The sequence below is a fragment of the Mercenaria mercenaria genome, chromosome 15 (genome assembly GCF_021730395.1).
Source record: "Mercenaria mercenaria strain notata chromosome 15, MADL_Memer_1, whole genome shotgun sequence".
Lineage (NCBI taxonomy): Eukaryota > Metazoa > Mollusca > Bivalvia > Venerida > Veneridae > Mercenaria > Mercenaria mercenaria.
This window is the reverse complement of record NC_069375.1, coordinates 39,036,117-39,054,860: the sequence shown is the minus strand read 5'-3', so window position 1 is coordinate 39,054,860 and position 18,744 is coordinate 39,036,117. Positions and strand designations below refer to the sequence as shown.

The window sequence follows — 18,744 nt, the reverse complement described above, 5'->3', positions numbered from 1 at the left end:
GTTTTCCATATAGCTGTTCTGGTGTTGGTGAGCTCGACCAATCAATGCCTCTGGTTTCTGTAGACGTTGATACTCTAAAACGTGTATCTTCTATATAGAGATTTACTTGTCCACAAAAAGATAAGTGACGTAGGTGTCAATCCCACTCCGCTAAAATGCATTTTTTATGAGTTAAGCGTCACACCGACACAAATGTCGTGGGCTAGGAAGATGGCTTACTCACATGAAATAATTCTACAGTCCAAGCGAGGATTCAACCAACAGTAGTGAGGAGAAGTGACCAGAACCACTCGACCACAGAGGTACCCCAGAGAAATATGATCTTGACACCTAGTGAGTCTTTTCTTCAAAACAGAAGTCTTTAAAATATGTTTCGCACTAAGTTTAAATATGCTTATTCCAAATGGTATCAATATATATATTGATATATTGATGTATCATTTTGTACAGTTGCAACAAACAAATTATCATATCAAAGACTTGTACTATCTTAAGGAAAAACATTATTATTAAAGGGTGGGTTTTTATTAATGTGGACAGGAATGTAACTTGCTTAAACATCCAAGACGGCCGACTTGTTGGCCATTTGAAAATAAATGGCCACCAAAATACAAATATTACTTCCGAGAATAGGTAGAGATGCATATTATTTTGTACGTGATGTATAGTTTATTCGTTTACATGGTTTGTTAGTAGCTGTGTTATGCTAATGTTGAAAAACAAACATGAATGCAAAAATATGAACATCGAATGTCATTATTCACATTGATTGAAAAATAAAGTGTACACTATATATTTAACAAAACATTGTTGCAAAAACGTGAAAAAATTATTAAATCTACTATTTTACGTAATTTGTAAGCAAAGTGGAACAAATGATAATGAGTTTTAAATCAATATAATATCTGATTTATGTCAAGTTAATTTTTATGCCTTTAACGCACATTCTTTGAAACAGAACATTCCAGCGTCAAATTCTCATGCGCAGAAGTCGATAAACTAGTGGGTACATATTTAAATTACCATTTTCATAGATGAATAAGTACGCTTATGTCTCCACAAAAACCCGTTCTTCAAATTAGCTACCTTTTATTTACGGACCAAACATCCAAAACGCAAACTGAATCATATGCACCGAATAACTAAATTAACAATCACACAGAGATACGTGTTGATAATTAATCTGAGCAGGACTTTTCAAAGGCAAAAAAACACAGCTGTTAGGAACAGATCTCGGAGCCGGATATTACTATATATATTACTATATGAAGCTACTTCAAGTGATAAATTCTTTTACTTGCATGTTGTATACCGGTACTACAAATTATAACAGGAATAAAATAAAACGAAGGACTATCTGTACAGCGTTCATTTTCTTTTAGAATCATACAATTATGTGATGGAAGCAGATGTCTCTGTACTTCCTTCGAATAATAGTATGTGCTTAAGTGACGTTCTTAGTTCCAGTCATGACATCATAAATTATATACATGCTGTCCGGAAGGGTTAGAAAAATGTTATGATCGGCCTGTCGCTTTCCCGACCATAAGGACAGCAATAGATGAGGATTATCGCCGTACGCTCATTTTTTCATACCGTACTGTCCATCGGGTAGGTAGGGAAATCCTTGACTTACAAAGGCGGAAATGGAAGATCCTAGCTTGTTTTGTCGCATAGGTGAAAAAGTGTAAACTCATGCACGATATGCAAAAAAAAATGCAGATATTGCAAAAGTCACCATAACTTTTCTCATCTTATAAAACTTATGGCAATTTGAATCCTACCATTCCTATTTGAATGTTTTAAATTTTCCAACTCCACATTTTGAAGATATTCGATGAAATATATCCAGCAAGAAGTGTCTAAATGCTGCGTTAAACACTACCATAATGAAAGGGTTGATTGCGCTATTTAATATGAAAGATCTACGAACAATTATGCTTCCAACATCCAACACAAGTCCGTTTCCGTTTAGATTAGGACTTATCACCACCATTGATACATAATATGGAACAAAACATGCGATAGACGCAACTGTTATCACAGCCACCATTATAGTCATTCGTTTCTCCATTCTTGATGTAGCATTTCCACGTTTCTTATTTTTAGGCCTGTTGCGCTTAAAAATAGTTGAAAGTTGTTTTGTTTTCGTTTTATGTTCTTTACTATCTACCTCTGTAGATACATCAGTGTCGGAGTCTGTATCTCTCGAGTGGCTAAAAGGTAGCTTTCTAATGGCAGCATGTATGGAATGACTAAGTCTTCCTCTGGTACTCACAACCGCTTCTTTGTTTTCGATTTCTTGTTTTGCTGACTGAACAATATCATTGTTAGCGTTATCACATGCTGCTGCAGACTTGTTTGTACTTGAATTATGATCGTTACCCGACTTGCTGAAATTAATTTCAACAATATCTGTACTGGAACCTTCGGTATGGGACTGGACAACTTGCGAGGCTTTTCTTTTGTAAGCTACAATACCCAGATTGTCGTGCGATTTTAATTTCTTTTGACTTTGAATTAGTTTCCGCACCACAAAACTGTAGAAAAACACAAGTAAACATATGATTACGCCATGTATGCAGATATCAACGATATGAAATACGCTTCGTACCACAGCAAGTTTCTGCTCTTCCGACAAAGTACAGTAGTACCCTTGTATTGTAATATTGTGCTCTGTTGTTATGTTTATTCGAAGAATGTCAGCGGTTGCAAAACTTCTGACTGAGATGCAGATTGAAAACATCATCAATCCCAGAATTATAAACCAGGCTACACGAAGAGTAATCTCTTTCGAAAATGGGAAACATACACGGCGATATCTGTCCCAGGCAATTGCAACCATGAACAGTAAGGAGTCTCCAACTAGCCAATGTTTCAACACATAAAACAGCTTACATGCGACCACACTTTTGTACTGAACAAAATAAAACAGCTCAACTAAATCGTGAAGAAGAACAAAGTTGGTTACCAAATCGTTGAGTGAGAGTGAGAACATAAAAATCTGTATGACCGACTTCGGTGCTTTGCAAGCGTAGAATATTGTTGCAAAAACGTTTACAGAAATTCCCGTTATGATTACTATAGAAACAAACACGATGGCTGGAATGTATTCTTGTGTGTTTCTGTTATTTATTGCGTCAAGTTCAGTCTCTTCAGGGTATTCCATGTCTGTTTTTACTGAAATGAGCAATGTATACATTTTCATATGCAACTTTCCTACTGGATTTTTTTTTATTATATATTTTAAGTATATTAGAAGAAACTCATAAAATGGGTTCTGTTCAATGTTATTATAAATCATTCAGATAATACAATTCAAACATGCGGGAATTAAATACTGTGTATTAAAGTTGTCCACTATAAAATGTACGGAAAATGTGAATGAAAAATGTGAAACACCACATAACACAACTTCTGATTGCGTATTAACCAGTTTTAAATGCATACGCATATTTACTCGCTTAATCTCGCATTATATATGTCAATTTTTGAAACATTTGTACTGTTTATATTTTTGTTATTAATTTTGTTTATATGAATCTATCCAATACTATTTTATGGCGGCATTCCGCTGTATCCGAGGCAATAGGGCGTGAAGAATGTTGCACATTTCCTTAACTCTTATAATAAGATTCAACCAAACGAATCGCTGAAAATTTGTTAGTTGGTTATTTGCATGTAATTTCTCCAGATGACCTTCTGATTGATACTCTAATGAATTATTGATAAATTTCCTTGGTGTTGTATTTGACATTTTCACCAAACAAGAGTTCCTAATTCATTTGGCATGAAAACATTTTATTAATTTTCCAATTTCAAACTGTTTGAAGGGCAAACATTTAGATATAGTCCGTAATAACAATTGTAAAATACGTAAATATACCTTATCAAAATCATGAATATGTTATTTGTAATACAATTGTTTTTAAGAGTTGACCTTTTGACCTTAAACGGCAAACATTTTAGTACTTAAAGTAGTTCTGCATGCTCATATTAAATAATCCTCTGCAATTTAGAACTTGATTAAACCACGATGGTTTCAAAACATGAAGGTATACTAACTTTAGGAACATTCAGGCAATAAAAAATTGGATCGTGTTTGATACTGTGCTGGACCTAACTGAATTATTTTTAACACAATCAAATTATCACAATGGGAGTATACAGGACAATTACAATTTTGATGACATTCTAGAGTACAGAAAATTTTCTACAGTGAAAATTTCATGAAACTTCTCACAGTTGAAAACTGGCATATTGTCCTCGTGCTTATTTTTGAGCTATTTGCCCGTTACTTCAGATATCCGCTAATTTCAAGCTGACGTTATTACCTAACTTAGATCTTTGCATGTTTTCCTCATATAATGTAATCATTTGCCATTTATTTGTAGATATAATTACTTTTCCGTATGCTGCATCCGGACTTTATTCTAAGTTTTAAGGCTAAATGTCGTTACGCCATACAACGCAGAAGCAGTGTGCATGTATAGTGAACTGACGGTACTCCGACCAATGTACAGATGGAATAGGAAATATATATATATATATATATATATATATATATATATATATATATATATATATATATATATATATATACGGGGGCCTCCGTGGCCATGTGGTTAAGGCTGCTGACTTCAAATCACTTGCCCCTCATCGATGTGGGTTCGAGCCTCACTCGGGGCGTTGAATTCTTCATGTGAGGAAGCCATCCAGCTGGCTTACGGAAGGTCGGTGGTTCTACCCAGGTGCCCGCTCGTGATGAAATAATGCACGGTGGGGCACCTGGGGTCTTCCTCCACCATTAAAGCTAGAAAATTGCCATATGACCTATCATGTGTCGGTGCGACGTTAAATCCAGCAAAAAAAATATATATATATATATACGTTCAAAAATCCAAACTTAAGCCAGGTCCGATAAATTGTACTTTAACTAATTCCATATACGATGCTTGTATTTGCACTACGACTTTTTCTTATACGTAAACGAAGGTCTAGATCTTGACATTGCGCCAAGAAAATTTGTACACAACACAGTACATAATACACACAGCGATTGATCTATTCTTTTTTTAAGCTTGACAGTCTTAATGGCCCTAAAAATGTTAAACATTTTTATGACGTTATTTTGATAACATATGTTATATCTCCCATTAAATGCCTGGCCCGCAGCATCTCCAATTTAACCGGCATTTTTATTGTGTCATCATCACCTATAAAATGCAAGCTCGACGTAATTCCTTAAGTTTGTGTTTATCCATACTAATACCCCAGTCACACATACGGCACGGATAGCTACGTCTAGCCACGGATAGAAACGTAGTAATCCGTAATCCGTATCGATCCGTACCTGAGCCGTACCTTAAAGTAGTAACCCGTATCAATCCGTACCAGTCCGTACGGACCGATACGGATTACTACGTTTCTATCCGTAGCTAAACGTAGCTATCCGCGCCGTATGTGTGACTGTGGTATTAGTTAAGGTAATACCTTAATCAATATTTCACAAAGCTCATATAAAACTAACTTAAGATACTTATTATAAAGTTATGGCTCTTACCTGATTTATATTCAATTTAACTTGATAAATTCTCTCATTATTTTGTTGAGCTCAGTTTTAATCCGAAATATACCTGATGTTATGTAAGTTGTTTTTTTTTTTTATATATAAAGATTTATGTCCCGATAAAGCGTAAATATTGTAAACACTTCCTGCTTGAAATTTCAAAAGAAGGGAAAAAAGATATGAATGGTGTAACATTCATTGATATTTCAGCCGGTAAATAAAGATACCTGTATTAGTGTATTTGTAAATATAAATATTTTGCTACTCGTTGATGTCCGGGTAGATGAACAATGAGGAGACTGATGTCTAGCGACTTGCATTACAAATTAATTTGAAACAGCTGAAAAGAAATGTAGTATCGTGATACTTCATTCCGTCAGCTTAATGATACAACAAAATCATGTTATTTACCTTAATTATTATGTTTTTAATGGTTCTATTGACTGTAATTTATTTTGTCAAAATGCTAACTACATTACACGAAGACATGCTAAAACGCGACCTTTACCAATTATGAGTTACAAATTCATTCCATTAAGTACATGTTAAATATCAACATTCACCTAATATGAGATGAAAATTACTTCACGCGAGGCCACTCTTCTTTGCCTTTTAAAACGCGTGTGTCACCTTTCTTGTATTAATTAACAACGACATTAGAATCGATAGATAAATGGAATGTCATGAAGGTAGTTTTCCATACAAAATTCAAACAATGGCTTAAGAGCAAATATTTTTCGAAAAGTCGATTCAATGTATTTAATCTGCCTGAAATGCACATGTGCATTTAATCTACCATTAAATTTGGAATGTCGCTATATGTCCTGAAATGCCATGATGTTAGTTAAACTCCTCAAGTATACATACATCAATTTTAGTTACAATTAATTTGGTGCTCAACATATTACCAGTTACGCAATGCCAAATTGTTAAGTAGTTCTTCAGAACGACCTCATCAAAGACGTCTTAACTCGATCGCATGTAAAGAAATAAATATTGGGAAAAATATTTCTTTATAAAAAAAAAGTGTCGGCAGATCAAAGCAACAAAATGTTCAGTAAATTGGTTACAGACTTTAAAAAATATGACCCCTGTTTTTGTTTGCACTTTTTCTATTCATTGAAAAGTTTACAAGATATTAGATATCAAAGACATTTTCTTAGATTTGGATGTCAGGACCGTCATTTGGTGTCATTGTGTTTTTTAAAAAGTACAAAATTAATACACGGCATAGGTTAGTGTCGATCCTCATGTGATATTTTTGCCGAAACTAACATGTTTACTCGTTTAACTTTTGTATATCAACTTTGAACAGGAAAATAGCATTTATAAAAACGTGAAAAGTTGTGCTAAAGACAAACATCTTGTACAGTTTCATTCCATCAGCTTAATGATAGAAAGAACTATTTTTTAGCAAATTTGTGCTTTAAAAGATAATAGGTAAGGGTAGATTTCTCAGAAGCACAGAGCACCAAAAACACAGCCCCAGAGCCACGCATTTACATAGTAGGCCCACAACAAAAAGAAGCTGTAATGGAAAAATATTTCAGACGAGTTGTTTCAAACATCCAACAAGTACATATTATTATAAGCTAAATATTGATAAAGGGGAAGGAAATGGTAAGGGGCGAAATGGGGTCGAGGGGGGGGGGGGGGGGAGGTTAACACTATTTATGCACAATGGGCGGTTATACGTCGGGCGTAATAATTACACGAGGGCGCAGCCCGAGTGAAATTATTTGTATGACGTATTACCGCCCGAGTGTATAAATAGTGTTAAACACTCTTTTGCTATAAATTATTTCGATTCTAACATGCCCTTAATCTAAAACACTAGATAAAATATAGAAGCTCTCTTTCTTGGTCGCAACAAGAACTTTGACGTCACCACACGTTAACGTGACGTCATTTTAGCGTAAGAGTGTTTTAACAGAGACAAGCATATTAGAATAAAATATCAATATCCTTAGTTATGAAGTTTTTTAAACGTTTTAATGGTTCTATTGATTGTAATTTATTTTGTCAGATGCAAGTTACTATATGAAGTACATGTGAAAAAGCGACCATCACCTATTATGAGTTGCAATATCATTGCATGGAATACATGTTAAATATCAACATTCACCTTATATGAAATGCAGAAATACACCAGGGGAGACCAGTCTTCTTTGCTTGTCACCTTTCTTGTATTAATCAACAATGACATTAGAATTGACAGATAAATAGAATATCGTGAAAATAGGCATGTGTCCTTACAAGATACAAACAATGGCTAAAGAGCAAATATTCGTCGAAGTTTATTCAATGCATTTGATCTGTCTGAAATGCACATGCGGACTTAATCTACCACTAAAACTGGAAAGTCGCTGAATGACCTGAAATGCCTTGATGTGATTTAAACTCCTACAAGTACACATACATCAATTTTAGTTTCAATTAATTTTGGTGCTCAACCAATTACCAGTTACGTCCTGCCAAATTGATAAGTAGATCTCCAAAACGACATCTTTGGAAACAAATAACCTGATTGCATGTAAAGAAAGAAATATTGGAAAAAGTGTATCTTTACGTTTTTGTGGCAGATCAAAGCAAAAAAAAGTTCAGTCAATTGGTTATAGACTTTTAAGAATATGACCACTGTTTTTGTTTGGATTTTTCTATTCACAGAAAAGTTTACACGACATTAGATTTCAAAGAAATTTTCTTAGACTTGAATGTCAGGACATCCTAATTTTGACTTCTTTCTATTCATAACCACATTGTTCTGTAGAACCGGCTGTTATATATTATTATATTTTACGTAACACCGACATACCTTTTAGTTCATACGGACACTTTCTAACTTTATTTCGCGCCAACTTTTCACTACATACATGACTTAAGTTAATGATAAATAAAAAGACAATGATGTAACGGCCGGACTGTAACCTGACGCCCTTTGGGATAAGTAAACATTTTGTTTTAAGGAGAACACCGTCATTTGGTGTCATTGTGCTTTTAAAAGTATAAAGTTGATTTATACATGACATAATTATATCTATGTTTGATCCTCATATCATATTTTGCCAAAACTAGCATATTTACTCGTATAACTTTGTTACAACTTTGTTATCAACTTTGCACCGGAAAATAGCTTTATTCGTAGAGGGTATGCGCATAACCAATACGAAAATAGTTAGGAAAATATTTAAAACACGAATATTGAGGAAAAAAATGTTTAACATTAAGTTTATTTTAAAGGGAGGAAAGTTGCGCTCAAAGAAAAAAACATCTATTACAGTTGGACCTTTATGAGACATAATTTTACTCTTAATCAGCTGAATTAAGTTCTTGTTGTATCTAATCATAAGCCTGTTTTATTCTGTTCCACTAAGGACAGGGATGAGAAGTCATTTAGTGACAATAACAAGATCTTTAAGAGAGGTCTTTATAAACATAGAAGGCAATCAAGCAAAATAATGGCAGACTCGTTTTGACAAGTAATGGAATTTCAAAGTGGAACAGACTTCAAGTTCTCTAACTTCGTCTTTGAAGCAACTCTGATACAAATGTATATTGAATTACCTTATTGTTCCACAGGATCAGACAAATATAAAAACGTAAGTCCGGTTAAAGGGAAACTTTTTTTAGCCGCCACGTGACACTTAAGCTTAAACTTAAACTTTGTTTTTATAAAAGGTAAGAATAATACACAAACAAAATGAGTCTCTTCTAGAAAGTATATGGACAGTGTAAAACCCCTCACGACTCTGGCACCGGTTTAAGTGAAACTCTTTCATGAAAATATTAAATGATCCGAGAACACCTGCCATCGAGTGAACTCCGATTGTCTTCCTTAGTAGCGAAGCCGTGAAATATATATTTCGATATAACACACCTAGGTTTTAATTGTTTCACGGTCATATTTCTAGTCTATTTGCCACTTGCACATGTCTTTTTTATTCAACTTGTCAACTTTGTCTATCACTTCAGAATTTCATCCAATTCGTTCGAGAGCTTTCTCAACTAGCTCCAAAGCACCACTTGTGGAACTTGAATTGCGGCTGAAGGTGTTCGATATTATATATATGTCATCTGTAGAGGACGGTTTCAGCATGATAGATTCGACCTCCTTCCATTTGTAACCTGGAGCCCAAGCATACCATGATGCACCTATTGGATACTGGTCCCAAATTGACATCACCTGCAATAGTCAATATGTAACGGAGAAACTATTGTCTGTTTGTTTGGGAGTGGTCTCTGATTACATCAGCGTCAAATAAATTTCAGAGTATCGAATTAGAACCATTTAAATGTGCATGTACTGCAAGTAGTTTTGTAATCTATTTACTTTATATTAAATAATGTCTGTAATCATTGCATTGAAACATATTACACATATAAAACATAAAACTCACTAAAGTCTAAAGTATCTTTATAAAACGGAGAAAAAATGAAGTAACGTAGGTTAAACTATACAGGAATACCTACCGCAGAGGCCGGCGATGGTATATCATTTACACTGACGTTAAAGATCTGAGACAGATAGTTCCTAGCAATGTTTGCGGTTGTATTTGTCATTTCAATTGACTTGTCTCCTACACCTAGTACAGGGTCACCAAATGCTTGTGCATGTCTCCAAAACTCGTTACCTTATAATAAAGTTATTTTTGACGTTAACTTAGCAAATTTGATTGTAGTGAAAATATGAAGTATCAGTTTATACAGAAAAGTTAATCTGAAGAAAAGAATTAACATATATGTATAAATCTGTTTCAAGCATGAATAATGCTGATTTTATTACTACTTGTAATAGATACATTCCATAAGATTCAAAAGATTTTAGGTGCCTCCATAGCCGAGCGGTAAAGGTGTCTGCCTTCAAATCACCCGTCCCTCATCGACGTGGGTTCGGAACCTCACTTGTTGTGTGGATGCCAAAGAACTGTCGTTGGTTATACCCAGCCCATGAGTTAAACAGGAGGAACAGCTATGTCTTCCTTTGCCATTAAAAGCTGGAAAATGTCGCAATACGACATAAATCGTGTTGATGAGACTCTGAATCATACACGAAATACATTTCTACTCAAGATGCGTTTCATTGACTCGTTGCTAGATCGATATTTAGTATATATAAAACTGACATACTAAGATCAGGATAACCAGCCATATAAACAGCTTTTGACGTATTTTTCGACTGTAGGTTTACAAAATCATACGTGGCTCTTAAATGTGTATCGGAGATGATTTTGCTGGAAGACAGCTCCATATTTCGCCACCAAAGATTATCATACCCTAAAAACATCTTCATCGCATGGATACTCTTAAAGAGACAGAAATTCCTTTAAATATATTACAGAATTACGTGATCTTACTCGTCATTATAGAACAAAAACGACTAAAATTGGGTTGTCGTTTTATACATGTCAAGACATTTTAGAACTTTGTTGTTACCTTAATATTTTTATCTCTGAAACACACTTTCAATTTTTTTCCTTTTTGTAGTCTTAGACATGTGAATATATTTTCGAAATCGATAGTTACTTTAACATTTTTATCTATTTTTCAGGTCAACAGAAATGCTGGTTTAGCAACGCTATCATAATAAAAAACTATTATCAACCTAGTTTACAGATCGCATTAATTTTCATTCGGAGCATGACTAGTTCTTGGAATACCTACCACAAGGGAATTCTTCAGAATGTCTTTTATATGATCGTTTTTCAAGACACCCCAGTCTAAATTTTCTAATGCAAGTTTTGGTATTGCTAGCAACACTTTTCGAGCACACATCATTCTTTTGGCTTCTCCCTAGAAATTTGATTGACAGACATTTCTTTTAAGAGCTGATTCAGTCTCATATTAATCCAGCAAGCAAGTATACACTTTAGTAAATAAAATATGTGAGGAGATCCTTTGGAAACAACAGGCGCTATCGATAGATATATATACATTATTATATCCCACCCACTTAACATACTATGGAATAGTACAAGTTGACAAGTAAATCACTGTATTTACGTCTTATAACTCGAACAGAAACTCAATTATTAATATAAAAAAAAACTTTTTGAAGAAAACAAAGAGCCATCTTATGTCACGCTGTGCAGAACTAACAAGAAGACTATTAAAGTTGTTCATTTTTCCAGTTATCTGACACTACCAAAACCACAGCATTTATAGTTCGCCATTACTTATCCGGTTGTAAAATCCGAAGTAAATCACTTTTGAAGAAAAGACATAAATTCATCATAAACAATTGTTACCAAATAACACATGTAATTAAACAATTATATAAGGACTACCAGCAAACATCCCAAGCAGATTACAGTCAGAGAGACTTTTGCTTACATTGGAGAACCCTAACGATTTTAAGAATTGTGACGTATTATTCGTGGCGTCATTACAGCTTGAAGATTATGAGGTTCTGCTTTGTTGTTTCTAATGCACAGTGGCTGATTGTCCTAATATTTTACGACTTTCTTGACACGCGCCCTATTTTCATGATTAGATGCTGAAACTAAACGCTAATTCTTTGGGGTTCCAAATTAAAAGATCTATATTAAAATCTGTCAAAGTTTAATTGCGACGGGACAGCTAAATATTATAACTAACATTTCAATAACATATATAGATAGATTCTGATGAAATGTTTTATCAATGAAGCCTTAGTGATGAAGATATATACAACTGGTTTTTCATTTTATATACTTTAATAGATATTGTACTCCTACGATAATGATCATACTAGAACATGATTAAGTTGAATAAATAAGGAACTTGTACAAAAGTGTTTACGTATTCACTGGCCATTACAGTTATACGCCAAAACACTTGGACGGGCATCCAGGCCCGGATCCAAAGCCGGGCCGAGGGGGCCCGTGCCCCCACCCCAGTCAGCTGAGATGTGACCTATACTCAATAAAGAAGCACCTTACTATTTTGGCAAAGGAACATTTTTTCTCAAAATTTAGACCTAGAAACGCACCAGAGGCCACCTGTATTTCAACATTTTCCAGGGTGAAAGTCCCCTGACCACCCAATCAAAAAGGAGTAACTTATCCCAAAATATCCTCAACATTTAGACCTAAAAAGGCACCAAAGGCGACCATTCCATGCCTGTATTTCAAAAATATTCAGGAGGAGATCATTATGAGGGGAGTAAACCCACCAATACATGCACCCGAGGATACCATTTCATACCTGTATTTAATAAAAATTCCAGGGGAAGACCCCACCTCTGAATCCTCTAACATCGGCAAGTGCATCCCTTCCAATACCTTGTTATGCGCCTTGACAATTACGTCTTCGCTTAAGACTCGTGCCCCCGCCACCCACCCACAGTCAAAAATTTCTAGATCCGGCCCTGGGCCTCTATATGTTTTCATATTTCTTCTGACGTAATTTATAGGAAATGACGTCACATAATACTTGGAAATGTCAGTGGTTCCACCAAAATTGGTCTGTAGAAATATTATGTCATTTAATGTGTGTAAAGTATGTTTATTCAGCAATTCATCAATGCGACACCACTACGAGGATTAAAATAAGTATTTAAATAAGGTAGTACATGGATAAATTTCTTCTTGTTTCTTTTCTCTTTTATTGCATTAGCGTTGCTCTATAAATGACCACTTGTCGTTTTGCTATTTTGGATCAGCTGAACAATTACCATGACAGGCATGTTCGTCTACAACTTATGTAATGCAACGAATCTTAAATTATTGCTAAGCAATGACCATTGACCATTCACTCCTGAATTACCAGGAGCTGAACACGGAATGGCCGAATACAAAAAACTGCTCATATACATAATTTTATTGTCTGAAATATGTATATTTTTATTGAAATTATGACTCGTTATGTAAGTTCCTTTACAAGTAAAATTTCCTTCTTTGAAATGGTGTTTAACTGACAACAATCCGTCATCATTTGTCTTCAAAATCGTCTTTCAAAATATCGAACCGAGGCGTGAAGTTGCCAACCTGGATCTCTTTCTGAGATCTACGATCTCTTCAAGAGATCTAACCTGCAAATATATTGCATTGTTAGAGCCCAAGACACCTGTGCCGGAAACAACGAATTCAACCAAGCAGAATTATAGCAGACTCACTTCAACTGAGTCTCTTTATTATGGGTAACTGAATGAGTGACATCCCTCACGTCCTCTCTAGCACCAGTTTAAGTGGAACTCTTTCAAATGTATTAAAACTAAATGCATTCCAAGAATCCAAAAGGAAAAGAAATTATAGAAACACTGGATCAAGTAAACGGAGTCTTACAGCCGCTGTTCAGTAAGCATACGTATATTTCAACTTTATACCTGCGATCTGAAAACAAAGCTGTTGTATAAAAAAGCTGCTTGTTAAGACTGTTTAAACAAATTAGTTCAGATATAGAATGTTAATAACCTGAACATCCGAGGTAATACCAGCTTTAGTTTCCGTTGGATGAAATTTAAGTAAATAAAATCCATCCCAGTTCCTCTTTATTGTCCTCAAGTGGAAATTCTTGTAAAATGTGTGTCTGAAATGTAAGTTAGATTAACCATAACACTGAAATAAATACATGTAATGAATATATAAATGAAAAAGTACTCAAGTAAAGTCACGGGAACATGAATTATAGCAAAAATCCAATGAGAAATATGACATAAGTTATAAAGTTCAAGAGGTTAAGCGAGTGTTTTGTGTACTTGGTTTGATTAGAACCGTAAATAAAGAACACAAATACCTAACATGTCTATCGGTGAAAATCAACGCTCCTAAAACCATATCAAGGAATATCAGTTCTTTCTTTTTTCGACATTTTGCAGCTACTTACTTTAATAGGATAACATGTCGGCTTTCCAATCATACCTGTGTATACATATGTTACTTTTTTTATTCACCTGGTACTTGCGTTTAGAAATTGTTCGACCATCGTTATTGGAACAGCTTGAAATCCTTTCGAAGGCGTTTTGAAACGGGCAGTATTCCATCCTGAAGGAGTATTTGAAGTTGGAACAAACTGTGCTGCAGTAGCACCTTCAAACTCGAAGTCATATCCCGCGGCGTCAACAATATAATTGGTTGTTTCTTTATCTAGATACTTTCCACTGAACACGTCCCAGCTGAAAAATAGCACAGTACTTCACACATTTTTTTGTTCGTTTCTTTTCTTTCATAAGGGCTATCTAGTAGCGACGCAAAAATAATTAAGATAGCAGTTTGACGTCTTTAAGAGTGGTTCCTTCAACCAAGTTATTGTGCATTAATTGTACATTAATTCTGAATTGATAAATTCCATAAATAAAAGTATAGATTTTGTTTAATTTAGTACTGAAAAAAACATGCATCTGTTGTTAAAGCAGCATGCCTCCAGACCGTTCGACAACAAAAAGAAATATTTTTTTAGATATCTTGAAATAAAAGCTATATTTCTTAAGAAGGCTTTAAAACTTACATTTTGTAATTACTGACAAATTTTATGTTATGGAAACACATGAGAATTTGCTGTTTTTACTACTTTTTTACGATAAAAATCGAAAAGCGTTTCTCACGCTTTTACTCCATGTAAACATTCACGATTATAAATATTAATATTTTGAAGTCATTATTCACTACTTCAGCTATAGCGCTATTGGGTACTACGATGGGAAAATGTCTTTATTGCCGCGGCGGTCCGGGGTTCGATTCCCGACGCGGTCATAATACTGTCTTGAAAAATATTTAAAAAAAAACAACAATTATTCATATTCTAATGTTCATAATAAGACCAAGCTTCAATTTGAAAGAAAGATTATTTTTAGCCAAATCTGGAGGCATACTGCTTTAATGACTCACTACACAAACTGATCAATGTACCTTTGCATATATAAATTCACCCCGTCTAATGTCTTGATAAATTGCTTGTTTTCGGACGTTAGTGTTTCACACCTGCTTCTTTCTAATGTGTTATTTATGTATACTTGCCTAAAAAGAAATTAACACTTGCATGAAGAGAAAACAACTTATGCATGAATAAATTAATATGTAGGATTTTAGTGCGATTCGGCACAAAAGGCCATACATGATTGTAGGGGAGATTATTTAACTGCCATTTTGTCAAAAGATTGCTTGATAATCTCAGTTTTGTACTAGGCTACTCTACAAATACACATAATTCCTATATTCATACAGCCACTACGAGAAAATAATATGAGGAAGCTATATATAGAATGTAAGCGCAGATTTACATGGCTGGTCACGTTGTTTAAAACATTATAATAAGTGTTATAAGTTACTGATATGGCCTTTAGGCTTTATTTTCATTTCATATATACTGCAGACTGTTATATCAAAATGGCTTGTAACCAACGTTTTCATGGTCAATACCATTAATTTCTTTTCAAGCAAGATGCTTTTACCCTAGACATACCGTGAATATTTTATTTCGCATATTGAGATTTTGAAATATTTTCAATTTCGTATTATTCATTGTCGCATCACATAACGCTCCCTTAAAAATAACGCACCCTTGGAGAGGTGTATACGTTAATCGTAGTAACTATAATGCTTCCGTCGGAAACCGTTTTTATTTATTCAACTTTGACACGAGTTTATATGTAAAGTTGAAATAACGTAATCACTGCGACTAAGGATATTCTTCCGTTGTATGGTCTAAAGAAGTCCTTGATAATTACGCCATTGCTTTGTCGTTGTTGTTGCTGTTATAATTCTTTCTGCGGGGAGAGGGCGGGGGTTGTGCAGTTAGAAATTAAAACGTATACAATTTACGAACTTTACCATCTTAGTGTGTCATAATCGATTCTGTAGTTCTCAGGTATGTTATATGGAGCTTTGGTGGGGAGTTCACTATATGACATATGTTTGCCTCGAAGATAGTAGAGAGTGCCGCCGTCGCCAGCCGGTGCGTTTATCAAGTCTTCTACTTCCAAACCTAACTCATGAATAGTTTTGTTCAGCAACTGGTGCCCTGTAACAGATTATTTCAAACATTTAATTTGTACATGTATAACTTGGAATGAAATATGTTTTAACCAAAGATTATTTAGAAGTAAATCGCAGTTTATATTAATTTCACGAATTTCGGTAGTGTAGCGTGAAAATTTGTCTTTAGTGCAACGTATGCAATACAGTGATATATATTGGTCTGTCTTGCGCACGATTGTTTCGTGCTTGTGTAAAGGTATTATTTTACTGGCGATGTGTATTTAGTGGTCATTCTACCGGATGATTTCGTACAAGAAACATCTGTTTAGTTTTCACTGCTTGTTTGGAGACCACGTGTTGGCGGCCATGTCAAACGAAGAAAATGAACTTCTTTCCAATATGGAGAAAATGTTAACGTCAAAGTTAGTTGCATCTGAGGAGTCACAGAGAGTTTTTTTCACAGGCTCAAATTTCAAGAAATCAGCATAGTTTAGCGATAAATGACTCTTACACGTTTCGTAAAAAGGGGAACGAAGAGCAACAAAAGGTAAATGTTCGAGTACTCGATAAACTGAAGGAAGCGGACGGGTTTCTGCAGAATGCTATAAGAACGACTCCCAGCGAGGATGTAACTTCGGCGAAGAAAAAAAGTATCAGAAGGTACTGACATTCTTAATCATCGTGAAAAATTAATAACGTTAGCAGATTCTTCTGACAGCGGATAGTGTGTAGTCCAAGAATTCGATGCTCATCCGTTAGCTGACGACTCCGACGACGAAAAGAACATTTATAAAGCCCAAGTCAAAGCCGACAGGTAGTTGAAACAGGAAAAGCGCTCTAGGGGGTTTCGTTACACATTTTCAACGAAATACGTATTTCCGACGCAAGATGCATTTGCAACAGCACCATCGCAGAATCGAGGAATACGGCCGTCACAAGGATGGAACCAGTCTACTCAGGGACGGAAGCCCGAGTTTTTCATGAGAGTGTGACGGTCAAGCTCATTGTTACGTATCTAATGTGCTTCAGTTTGGAATTTCAACAGCAGGCTTCATACTCACTAAGCTTTTGAGAGTAATTGTGACAAAGTGGAGATCCCTGGGTTTTAGAACAGTATTATTTCTAGAGGATGAACTCAGTGGTGAGAGTACCGACACTAGGGCTTTACAGGCATCTAAGTTTATGCACCAAGATTTGATTATGTTTGTTTCTTGATAGCAGAAGACAAATGTCATTGGGAACCATGCCAAAGTATCGATTGGCTAGATTATTTATGAGATACATGCAGGGTTATCTTTATGGTCACAGAAGATCGTATACAAAAAAAACCAGAAAGGTTGTTGAATTAATTCATAGTAATAATAGGAAAAGGTAATACCATTTTTCCCGTACGAACTGTTGCACGTTTGATAGGGCAGTTGATCTCTATGCAGTCAGCCATTGGGCCGGTAGTAAGACTAATGTCAAGGTCACTGTATGAGTGTGTTCTCAGTCGCGCTAGTTGGGAAGCTCCGGTCATGGTACGTTTAAGGGCATTTTACGAAATAGTTTGGAATGAAAATTTGAAAATGCTTAATAAAGGCAAACTTGATGCTGCATTATTAGAAAGTATAGAACAAAAACATGTACAAAGTACATGTGACGCCAGTGGAGCTGGTTTTGCTGGATATATTGATGAAAATGACGACAGTCAAGTTGTCGGCTGCTGGTCTGAATCCGAAAGTGAATTAAATTCCACATGGAGGGAACTAGAGGCCGTACACAGAGTTTTAAACAGTTCAGTTTCAGCCTGGAAGGGCAGAACATTTTGGTCAACATGGATAATAAAAATGTTGTTTCCGTTTTAAAAGTTGGCAGTAGATGACCAGTTTTGCAAGACATAGCTGGGTTTACGAAGTATGTAAAGTGCACTAAATCAGTTTGTTTCCATAATGAATTCCAAGTGCAGAAAATAAATACGCAGATTTTTTCAGTAGATGTACCGATAGTGACGACTGGTCAGTCGAAAATGAGATATTTGAGGAATTAGACAAAATGCGGGTCCGCATACTTTTGATTTATTCGCATGTAGTTACAATGCTTAATGCAATGCATTTTACTCAAAGTACTGGTGTCCGGGAACTTCCGGTATAGATGCAATGAGCTTTAGACGGAGTGGTAAAACCTTTTGGCTTGTTCTCCCGCCCAGATTGGATGTTAAGTGTTTACGAAAAATACAAAGTGAAAAATGTTCTTGTACACTCCTTTTACCAGTGCGGAAATCTGTGCCATTTTTGGTCACTA

General features: G+C 35.2%; 2 protein-coding genes across 4 annotated transcripts in view; both read right to left on the bottom strand.

Moving 5' to 3' along the window:
* Window positions 1-1,275: 1,275 nt before the first annotated feature.
* On the bottom strand, window positions 1,276-5,724 carry LOC123551763 (D(2) dopamine receptor-like). The gene is made up of 2 exons (XM_045340931.2): window positions 5,564-5,724; window positions 1,276-3,180 (listed from the first exon to the last, which is right to left on the bottom strand). The coding sequence occupies exon 2, from the start codon at window positions 3,167-3,169 to the stop codon at window positions 1,790-1,792; it is 1,380 nt and encodes a 459-aa protein (XP_045196866.2). The 5' UTR covers window positions 3,170-3,180; window positions 5,564-5,724; the 3' UTR covers window positions 1,276-1,789.
* A 3,454-nt stretch (window positions 5,725-9,178) lies between these two features.
* The window catches only part of LOC123551752 (L-amino-acid oxidase-like), a 39,093-nt gene continuing 29,527 nt past the window's right edge, over window positions 9,179-18,744 (bottom strand). For 2 of the 3 annotated variants that reach the window (XM_053525062.1, XM_045340915.2), the window contains exons 5-12: window positions 16,315-16,504; window positions 15,394-15,501; window positions 14,439-14,660; window positions 13,960-14,074; window positions 11,231-11,359; window positions 10,697-10,871; window positions 10,040-10,200; window positions 9,179-9,752 (exon numbers count right to left, since the gene is read on the bottom strand). In XM_053525062.1, the coding sequence (XP_053381037.1) occupies window positions 9,546-9,752; window positions 10,040-10,200; window positions 10,697-10,871; window positions 11,231-11,359; window positions 13,960-14,074; window positions 14,439-14,660; window positions 15,394-15,501; window positions 16,315-16,504 (1,307 nt within the window). In that variant the 3' untranslated portion in view covers window positions 9,179-9,545. The remainder of the gene's footprint in view (window positions 9,753-10,039; window positions 10,201-10,696; window positions 10,872-11,230; window positions 11,360-13,959; window positions 14,075-14,438; window positions 14,661-15,393; window positions 15,502-16,314; window positions 16,505-18,744) is intronic. The other variant, XM_045340924.2, reaches the window with a different exon arrangement.